The sequence below is a fragment of the Monopterus albus genome, unplaced genomic scaffold, assembly GCF_001952655.1.
Source record: "Monopterus albus unplaced genomic scaffold, M_albus_1.0 scaffold285.1, whole genome shotgun sequence".
NCBI classification, from domain to species: domain Eukaryota; kingdom Metazoa; phylum Chordata; class Actinopteri; order Synbranchiformes; family Synbranchidae; genus Monopterus; species Monopterus albus.
The window spans coordinates 497,692-508,689 of NW_018128165.1; the positions used below are offsets into that span (position 1 = coordinate 497,692).

General features: G+C 42.0%; 1 protein-coding gene across 2 annotated transcripts in view; it reads left to right on the forward strand.

Moving 5' to 3' along the window:
• The window catches only part of LOC109973235 (peripheral plasma membrane protein CASK-like), a 17,403-nt gene extending 12,089 nt beyond the window's left edge, over positions 1–5,314 (forward strand). The window contains exons 10-15 of one of the 2 annotated variants that reach the window (XM_020622659.1): positions 718–833; positions 1,206–1,286; positions 3,343–3,423; positions 3,580–3,782; positions 4,031–4,114; positions 5,005–5,314. In XM_020622659.1, coding sequence (XP_020478315.1) covers positions 718–833; positions 1,206–1,286; positions 3,343–3,423; positions 3,580–3,782; positions 4,031–4,114; positions 5,005–5,181 — 742 coding nt within the window. In that variant the 3' untranslated portion in view covers positions 5,182–5,314. The remainder of the gene's footprint in view (positions 1–717; positions 834–1,205; positions 1,287–3,342; positions 3,424–3,579; positions 3,783–4,030; positions 4,115–5,004) is intronic. The other variant, XM_020622660.1, reaches the window with a different exon arrangement.
• Positions 5,315–10,998: the final 5,684 nt, after the last annotated feature.

Consider the following 10,998-nt stretch of genomic DNA (forward strand, 5'->3'; position numbering starts at 1 on the left):
CCTGGAGTGGCCTAGCCAGTCTCCAGACCTGAACCCAATAGAAACTCTATGGAGGGAGCTGAAACTCTGTGATGCCCAGCGACAGCCCCAAAACCTGAAAGATCTGGAGAAGACCTGTATGGAGGAGTGGGCCAAAATCCCTGCTGCAGTGTGTGCAAACCTGGTCAACAACTACAGGAAACGTCTGACCTCTGTAATTGTAAACAAAGGTTTCGGTACCAAATATTAAGTTCTATTTTTCTATTGTATCAAATACTTATTTCATGTAATAAAATGGAAATAAATTATTTAAAAGTCTAACAATGTGATTTTCTGGAATTTTTTTGTAGATTCTGTTTCTCACAGTTGAGGTGTACCTACGATGAAAATTACAGAACAGTCCATTCTCTGTAGTATAAGTGGGAAAACTTGAAAAATCGGTGGTGTATCAAATACTTATTTGCCCCACTGTATATATTATCATATTGAACATAACGTGCTGTCAGGCTTTGGCTATGACTGGCTAGTCTCTGTGATACTGGTCGAGACAGTACTGGAAACCACACACTCCCGTCAGGATTTGATCCTGGTACTTTAAGCAGATGTGACAGACATGTTACCGATATACTACAGGAGTTCAGGAATAGCCTCATTCCAATGCTCAGCTGTACAACTCTGATGCTTCACCCATAACCCAGACAAGCCCATGTAACTTAACAGTACCTGTGTTCGTGTCAGGCGTGTGGCATGTATAGCAATGGAGAAGACCAAACAGGAACAGCAGGCCAGTTGTACCTGGTTTGGCAAGAAGAAGAAACAGTACAAGGACAAGTACCTGGCCAAGCACAATGCAGGTAACCCCACCAGCTTTTAATGTAATAGCTCATTAAACATGCAAGAGTTTTGTGGCATGGAAGATGAAAACTAGTTGCACCTTTGTAACATCAGACGTGTAACTGTGTGTTGTTTTCCCTGATGGACCTCTGCTGCCTCGGCTGTGGCTGTGCTTTCAAAGATTGTGTTGCACTTAACAACTTCAGGTTTTGAAATCGCATGACTTTATGGTGCTTTTTTAAATTAACCCTCCTAACCTTTATCCATGTTTCACGCTGTCTCTTACCCAATGACATGGCTGCATGTGAGTAACTTGGTCACATACATAGTCACACACATGGTCACAGACAAACATACATATGTTGATCTAATGGTTCTCCTCTGTGCTGCAGTGTTCGATCAACTAGACCTGGTGACATATGAGGAAGTGGTCAAATTGCCATCATTCAAAAGGAAAACACTGGTTTTGCTTGGTAAGTCAGCGGCAAAAGTTACAATCTTTGCTTTGTGTTTTCAGAGTTGTGTTTATCACACCACCACCGAGCAAGCCATTTACTTAAAAACTCTTATAATCAAATCAAATCAAATTTTATTTGTATAGCGCCAAATCACAACAAAAGTCATCTCAGGACACTTTACAAAGTAAGGTCTAGACCTTACTGTTATCAATATTATTACATAGGGAAAACCCAACAAACCCCCCTTGAGCAAGCACTTGGCGACAGTGGGGAGGAAAAACTCCCTTTAACGGAAGAAACCTCCGACAGACCCCCTGTCCAACTGGTGGTGAGCAGGAGGTATTTATCACCCTGGGTGTTCCAGTCCTTTGGTGGCCCACAATGTCCTCTAACAACTCAATCATTAGGGTCCGGTTTTGGTGAGCGTCGTTACCTGTCTTTGAACCCTCACCTGTGGACCGACGCCTGTTGTCCTGGTGGGCATGTTTGGGCAGAGATCTCAAAACAGAGTTGTAGATGGGTGAAAAGTTGTGTCTTAGTCCACCACCCTCATTTAGTGAGGGGTGTTCTATTTGGACAAAAATGAACATGAAACATCTTCTACCTACCAGTTGATTTTTTCTACGTTTTTTCAGCTTACCATGACCTGGATGACTAAGAATCTGTACAGACATGTTGCTACTCACTTTGGGAAGGTACTTAGGAAGTGCTTTGTTAGGATGATAAGGCTCTACGAGGTCTTTATGATACAATGGAGCCTTGTTATTAAGGGCTTTGTATGTTAGGAGAAGGATTTTAAATTCTATTCTGACTTTTACAGGGAGCCAGTGGAGAGAAGCTAATATGGGAGAGATATGATCTCTCTTGCTAGTTCCTGTCAGTACTCTGGCTGCAGCATTTTGGATTAACTGGAGGCTTTTTAGGGAATTATTGGGACATCCTGATAGTAAAGAGTTACAGTAGTCCAGCCTGGAAGTAACAAATGCATGGCCCAGTTTTTCAGCATCAGTTTGAGACAGGCTGCTCTTGATTTTTGCAATATTGCGCAGGTGAAGGAAGGCAGTTCTAGAGATTTGATTTATGTGTGATTTAAAGGACATATTCTGATCAAAGATGACTCCAAGGTTCCTCACAGTAGTACTGGAGGCAAGAGCTATGTCATCTAAAGTAACTATATGATTAGACAGCAGATTTCTAAGGTTTTCAGGCCCAAGCACAATAACTTCACTTTTGTCAGAGTTTAGAAGTAAGAAGTTGCAGGTCATCCAGGCCTTTATGTCTTTAAGACATGCTTGAAGTTTGACCAGCTGACCTGATTCATTTGGCTTCATAGATAAATATAACTGAGTATCAGATGCATATCAATGGCAATTTATGCTGTGCTTCCTGATAATATTGCCTAAAGGGAGCATGTATAAAGTGAAGAGAATTGGACCTAACACAGAGCCCTGTGGAACGCCGTGACTAACTTCAGTTTGTGTGGAACATTCATCATTAACATGAACAAATTGAAATCTTTCTGATAAATAAGATTTGAACCAACTTAGCGCAGTTCCTTTAATCCCAATAACATGTTCAAGTCTGTACAGAAGGTTTGATATTTTTTCCTGTTGTCAAACCTGTTCTCTGAAGTTCTCAGTAGTGGGGATCACAAGAGTGATGAACAAGAGATTATGGAACTACAAGCTTTCAATAGTCACTGTAGTATTGCTTTACTATGTTGGCAGTCCACTTGGTTAACTGTAAAACAAGATTCAAAATTGTGTTCCAGGAAGAATCTAGGCTGATGGTGGTGTTCAAACTATCTTTTAGCTCGTGTGTGTGTGTGTGTGTGTGTGTGTGTGTGAGCTCTTGGAACTAAAGCTATCGCTTGTTATTGAACTTGTGGGCTGAGAGTGCCTTTATCTTTCACTTTCTCACTCCTCTTTATAACGGGATTTGTCAGGATTGATTGGCGTTGTTTAACATTAGGAGAAAAAACAGTTTTTTTTCCAGCAGCTTTGTCGGCACCTCTGTTTCTGTTCCAACAGATTGCCCCACTTGTTTAATGTAACTGTCTCCTGTCATTCAGGCGCACATGGAGTCGGTAGGAGGCACATCAAGAACACGCTCATTACCAAACATCCTGACCGCTTCGCCTACCCCATCCCTCGTAAGCACACACACTGAAATCATATCACAACAAGAGGCATAAAGTCACGTTAACATAACTCACAGATTAGCTACTGTGTCAGTCAGGTGCAAAGTGAAACCATATGGGATCCACGGCAAACATAAGCAACATGTCTGTGTCCATCTCTCCACTCAGACACAACTCGTCCTCCTAAGAAGGATGAGGAGAACGGAAAGAACTACTACTTCGTCTCTCACGACCAGATGATGCAGGACATCAGCAACAACGACTACTTGGAGTACGGCAGCCACGAGGACGCCATGTACGGGACCAGGCTGGAAACGATCAGGCAGATCCACACACAGGGAATGGTCGCCATCCTGGACGTGGAGCCACAGGTAACCAGTGATTTGTATGGCTCCATCTATCGGAGGTTTCACTAATATGACCATAATACTGTCATTATTACTGTAATAGGAAATAGTCATTTTTTTTGAAAAAATCTGTTATTTTGTCAAAGTAGCTTCCCGTATTGCAGAAGTCTATTTATGAGCTACACCTCCAGGTGAAATTTCCTTTCTGCTATTGTATTAACACAACGTGACCAAGGGAAGTGAGCTAAACATTTCTGTCCCTCTCTCACCAGGCTCTAAAAATCCTCAGGACAGCTGAGTTTGCTCCATATGTCGTCTTCATCGCAGCTCCCACCATGACCCCTGGCATGACGGAGGTACAATCCCCGATACTTTCTCGCCTCAGGCTGGACTGCAAATAAAGCCATCTCCACTATCTCTCACACAGGCCGAACCTCAGGCACAGTCACACTGGAATTTTGGTTTAAATTCATTCATGTCACCTCAGTCTTTCACCAAACTTGCTCTGTTGGCAAGAAGACCGTGAAACCTCAGCGATTATCAAAACAAACAAAGCCAGTGTGAAAACTGCCTTCATTTCTGTCGTCCCGTTTCCTTGAAGCATGTTTGTGTTTTCTTTGGCATGCCCGTTTTCATTTGCACTGAAGGTTCCAAAGTGGTGCAGGAAACTGCCTGTAAGTACCGATGAAGCAGTGTGAGCTTAGCTTGTGTGTGAAGACTGTAGAAAGGCCCGTGTGGCCTCTGGTAGTAGTTCTGGTAGCTTAGTCCCACCACAGCCACTTCCTGCTTTGGATTTCCTCCAATAATCTTCTGTAACCTTCTATATTCTAGACCGTATGGGGGATGTGCTCATTGCAGTTATTTCCATATGTAGTATTAAACTAGATGAGTTAATGAGTTAAATTACAGACTGTACTCTCTGCCGTTTATGATCTGTAGTTGCTTTCCTTAATATAGGCTTCTGCATTTTGGGTAACTCATAAATAGCGAAACCTGACCATATTCAAATAAAATCTTGACTGTAGTCTCCCCCACTGTAAGATGGTACAGATCATTACAATTATTAAATGCAGCTTTTATCATTTTAAAATTGCTTTGTATCACAACTTTAATGTAAAAGCACACAGCCCTAAATCTGAATGCGTATATATAAAGTATGAACCTGCAGAAGCGGCTCACAAATGAAGACATCACATATACAAACATACACCAATTCCCTCTCTTTTTCCTCCATCCCACCACTCAGGATGACTCTCTTCAGCGGCTCCAGAAGGAATCAGAGATGCTACAGAGGACCTATGCCCACTACTTTGACCAGACCATCATCAACAACGAGATCGACGACACTATCCGCCTGCTGGAGGAGGCTGTAGACCTGGTGTCCACCACTCCTCAGTGGGTCCCTGTCTCCTGGGTCTACTGACGTGCAGTGTTGGGTCCCTGACTCAACACGGATGTTAAACTACGATCAAACCCCCTCGAATCACGTCTCATCAGTCACATTTCTGTAGATAAACGGCCGTTGAAAAAGAATGAAATGAAAAAAAAAAAAAAAAGGACAAACATCTCACTACAAAGACTTTGTCCTGCCCCAAGCCAGTTTGCTCAGTAGCCTCACAGGCATACTGTGGTGTACATATATACATATAAATATATATAGAGAAATGATTAAAAAAACGAAGTGAATATGGTTCTGTCCTCATTTGGCTGAAGGGTGTGGAGAAGAGGGGCAGTGCGGTAGATATTTTGTACTTTTCTTTTCTAACTGATGGATTGGCAGTAATACTGGAAAGGCAATAGTGAGCATGACCATAAAGCAATCTATGTGGGTGCCTGTGTGTGTGTTGACCTTTTTTAAAGGCACTTCTTGTGGTACTCCGTGTCCTCCTCTCCAACATCCCCTAATTTCCTCAGCCTGTAACAAACAGGCCGAACGAACTCTGAAGCACATTAAAAACCGCTATAGCGGCAACAAATAACTCCCTCAGCTCCGGCTGCAGGTTGCAGCGAAGCAAAAAGCACAGAAAACTGTCCCCTTTTATTTCTGTCACTGGCCCTCTGTGCCTGTCAGTTTGTTGAAGGAGCACACTACATCCTTGCATCCCGGTCTGTACCCTGCTTCCCTTCCCAACCTCTGATGGTCTTTGTTTACATCTCAGTTTGCACAAAATGGACAATGAAGAAAACAGGTACTGCATTTTTTTTTGTCTCACACACTCTGTCTGGCTGTCTTTTCCCCTCTCCCTCCATACAGTCACTGGTCAGTGCTCCTGTAATTTTATTCTAGGGCAGCAATCGTCTACGAAAAAGCAATGACATCCACCACTGACTACAGCTCCTCAACTGGAAAACAAAAAATGGAAAGGAGAAATAAACTGCCTTACCAGAGCCTTGGGGGAGACGTCAGCAACACCTATGCACACCCCGGTTTCTGCCAGGCAGACCGCCACGACATTTCTTTTCTCACGCCCAGTGAGCCACACTTCCTAAAATTAAAGTGTTCATAGGATGTAGGTGTGGAAGGGGAGGGCCTCATGTAGGTGAGATAAAGTCAGTCCTAGAGCCACCACTTTGGAACTTATAACTGTTGTCTTTGAAAATATAAGGAGTGTTCTTGTTTTGAGGGAGAAAAAAAAAACATTTTGTGCGTAAATGTGTCAATGGTGCGTACATCATACGAGTGAAGTACCAAGAGCCAGTGTATATTAACCCTTAAAAGAAGCTCAGTATGTTACATAACCTCTTCATACTTTACCGGACGTGTCACGACATCCCCCCCACCACCAGCCACTCACTAATGAAGGCACATCAGTTGAAGGGTCCAAAAAAACCAAACTACAAAAATAATTTACCAGGCTGTGGTGTGGTTGCTGTGGTGCCACATCATGTAAAGTATTTTCATTTCAAATTCTGTGTAAATTACCTCTGCAAAAGAGAAAAGCAGCTCTTCTGTATGAAATGTTTTTTTGTTATTTCATTTTTAAAAAATATATATTTCCTTTTACGTGTTTAAAGTAAACTGCCTGGTCTTCCTTTGATTTGAAATGCGAGTGTACACACAGCCACTGCAGGGCCCGCCTTAAAAAGCACAAGAATGCCCAAAGTTCGCTCTAGGGCCAGATTAATGAAGAGCAAAGCAGCGGTTCTGCTGATCAGAGACATACCGTGCGTGTCTGCAGCTTCAGCACAGAAAGTGACATCAGGACACGCATAACATGAGCTGAGCAGCGAGGGAACAGTCTCCAGCTTCAGGGCACCATGGAGTACACAACGAGTACTGCAAGAGACATTTCACAGGATACCACAGGCGGGCTGTCCAACTGAGGCTCAGTAGAAGGTGGGCGATACAGTGTCCTTAAACAATACTACAGAATTGCTTCTGAACAAGATCTGATCTGCAGCTACAAGAAGCACTTGTTTTCATTCTGTGCATTGAAGTAGAACATTTGTAAAGATCAGTGTGTCCTGGGAACATTTTAAAATGTAACCAACATGACAAAACATTGCTGTGTAGCAATACAACATTTCCCATCAACTGTTTACCTAAAATCCATAAAACAGTTAAAAGTGTGAATATTATTAAACACGGGTCAACAACAAGGTCAAATTTATACAAAGTGTATCTGGAACAGTTGTAAAGTGTCAATATAGAAAACACAGACATCTAAATGTGTTGTTTCTGTAGAGAATTGTTTTAAAAGCTGCAGAAGTTACTATGTCTGCATTATTACTTTTGGAGGAGAAATTCAAATTACTGCTGTTGCGGTTCGTCGTGCTGTCCACTTTCATATTCTGCCTCGAACAGGTAGTATTTGACGCATTGTCGAAAACGTAGCTTATTTGTCAGTGTTTTTTGTATATGCGTTGTCCTGACTGGCAACGACAGCTGTGCACGTTAATTTTCACGAGGCAGCTCATCTTGTGATGTCAGGCTTTATCGCTCTATTTCAGACTACTTGGAGATATGATGGGTGCGTAGCTAATCTAGAGATAGCTAGAAATGAGCATGCCATGGGTACTTTAATGTGACAGCTGGTAACAGTGGAACTAATTTTACTCTTGACATATTTCAGGGAAGCTTATTAACTTCACACCAGGACTGAGACTCATGATTATACTATATTTTGTTTTATTCATCCGATTCTGAAAAAACAGTATGTTTGCTTCTGAAATAAAACTATGTAGGAGAAAATATAAAACAACAAAACTGTACTGTACTGTACTGCACTTCAGTAAATTTCATTTCCACCAAATACAAAGACAGTCATGATTACAGGTCTAGGGTAGCTCATTGTCCCACATGTTGACTTTGGTAGGAATCAAACAGTTGTTAAAAGAAAGGCTGTACCTTCACACTAGATGGGTTGAGAGAAATGACTGCGTGGTGGTGACCCGGCCCAAACAGCCAAAGATAAGAAAGAAGAGGTTTGTGGTCATTTTTCCAGCAAAGTTCTTTGTGTGGCATTTTACAGAATGTCTACCCCTTTACTTTCTCATCCATTTGCTGGTGGAACTGCAGCCTGTGTTGGAAGTCAGACAACTTTAAAAAGGACCAAAAACATACAGTGGCTCACAGGATTTCCAGCTATTGATGTTCAAAGCTCAAGAAATAGACAGTCGAGCGTTTCACTTCAAGCTTGTTCGTCACCATGCCAGGAGTTGGGTGGGATACAATGACTAGAGCCAAAAATACCTTAGTTTTTGTTTAAATTTTTTTAATTACAGGACAGACATGAAGTTGAACACCGTCTACTACTCAGATAGCAAGCTATGTTAGCATTTATCATTTTGGACTCTCCAAATCAATTTCCTGAAAGTTTAGCACTGACTAGATGAGTTTATTTAGATAGAATAAAAACATCTACTTAGGAAAATATTTATTTAGAAAATATGTGGGGATTTACCTGAACAGGACAATTCACTCATAGCCGGAATTTGACATTTTAATGCTGGGTCTTTAAATGTTTCTTGTAAGCCCAGAATCTTACACGGAGACCAGGGGATTTATTTTATCATGAAATACACCGTGTCCTTGACATAGGAGGTAGGCTGCATTACAATATAAAGTGGGCAGTAAACTGAACCTTCAGACAAAACGGTAACTGTGCCTCAAAGTGATTTCTTTGATACATTCTAACAAGCTAATATCATGCAAAAGCTTTTCACTGGAATTAACTGCAGCGCTGCAAAATTGTTAAGTCTTTCAAACTGATAAAGGACAATCCACATGAAATATTCTGCACAATATATTTTTTCCCTCTTTTTCATTTCAGCTCTAAACCTATTAACTGCGACTAATGCACTAATATAACATATTACAATATAACAAAGCCAACGTTTTTATGCCAATTAAATTTGAGCACCTGTCTTCTGGAAATAAAAGTAAAATGAACTCTTCCTTTATAATTAAAGGAAGGGACCATATTCAAATAAATTCAGTTTCACCACAAATCTTTCTACAGTGCAAGAATAAAAACAACAAAAACAGCAGTTTCTTATCTCATTCCTTTTCAATGTTAAACCACACCAAAAAAAAAAAAAAAAAAAACTGGGCCCTACTCCTGCCCACAGGTTGAATGTACTGTAATTATACTTTAATTTTTTTCTCTGCAACTAATGGTTATGCTCATTATGCAATGATTTTCCTTTCTTTTCCCAATTTTGTTTGGTTTGTAAGATGTTTGAAAACAAAGAGAAATGCAAATTACAATTACCCAGAGTGACTCCCAAACTACTCTCCTGGATAGTACAGTATTTTCCACACCGAAGTTTATGTAATCCGAAACACAGTGTGTGGGGCCGTCTATGTCCTCTCCATGAGGACTGCAGAGAATGTCCCAGTCTGTGGTGTAAAAACAGTGCCTCAGCTGCTCAACTGCCTCGGTCCATACCTTTACTACTCTGACCTGTGATGACACCTTTTTCACCACCAGAGGCAGTGATGGAGGCATTGGCTGCTGGTGTAAATGTAAGTGTAAATGTGTTGTTGGTGACCAAAGAGGAGGCTGCAGTGGCAGAAGCAGAGGCAATGAGGCTGTACAGTCCTGGGGCTACAGGCCCACAGTGGGTGACAGCCTGAATGGAGGCATCCTCACGGAGATGGCATTGGAAAGACTGGTCAGGCTTTACAAGCAATTTCAGCAGTGGGTGGTGGAATATTCTGAGCAACCATTGGGATGGGCGTGCCCTGGGATGGTGCACAGGATGTTCTGTGTCGCCTGTTCCTTGTTTCTCTATGTGTGCCAGTTTGAAATTTAAATGCTGATGTCTGGGCCTGCAGCCTCACTGTTCACATCTGACACACAAAGTGAGCTCAGTCTTACCATTGCAGAAGGGTTCGCTGGTTGACTTGAAACAGATGAATGCTGGTGTGCTTCATGAGGGTCTGGCACTTCACCGCATTGTCCCTGATAGTGTTGTACTCCCTCATGATGACACCCCAGTGGTTCATCCCAATGGACCTGGCAATCGTACAGCCCTCGTAGTGAATCTGGCATAGCTCCAAAAACATGGCCCTGACCATCCTGATGGCCTCTGGAGTCTGAGCTGCTCCTGCACCATTGCCCAGGACGGTGCTACACACAGACAAATACATGTTAGTTACAGTGGGTACGGAAAGTATTCAGACCCCCTTAAATTTTTCACTCTTTGTTATATTGCAGCCATATGCTAAAATCATTTAAGTTCATTTTTTTCCTCATTAATGTACACACAGCACCCCATATTGACAGAAAAACACAGAATGTTTGACATTTTTGCAGATTTATTAAAAAAGAAAAACTGAAATATCACATGGTCATAAGTATTCAGACCCTTTGCTGTGACACTCGTATATTTAACTTAGGTGCTGTCCATTTCTTCTGATCATCCCAGAGATGGTTCTACACCTTCATTTGAGTCCAGCTGTGTTTGATTATACTGATTGGACGTGATTAGGAAAAGCCACACACCTGTCTATATAAGACCCTACAGCTCACAGTGCATGTCAGAGCAAATGAGAATCATGAGGTCAAAGGAACTGCCTGAAGAGCTCAGAGACAGAATTGTGGCAAGGCACAGATCTGGCCAAGGTTACAAAAAAAAAATTCTGCTGCACTTAAGGTTCCTAAGAGCACAGTGGCCTCCCTAATCCTTAAATGGAAGCCTAGGAGGTCTTGAAGCACCCCTTGACCAACTGGTCCTTGTGGTATGGGGGCAAGGAGACTGGAGCCTTGTCCCTCTCTGACAGCTTCAGCCAGAG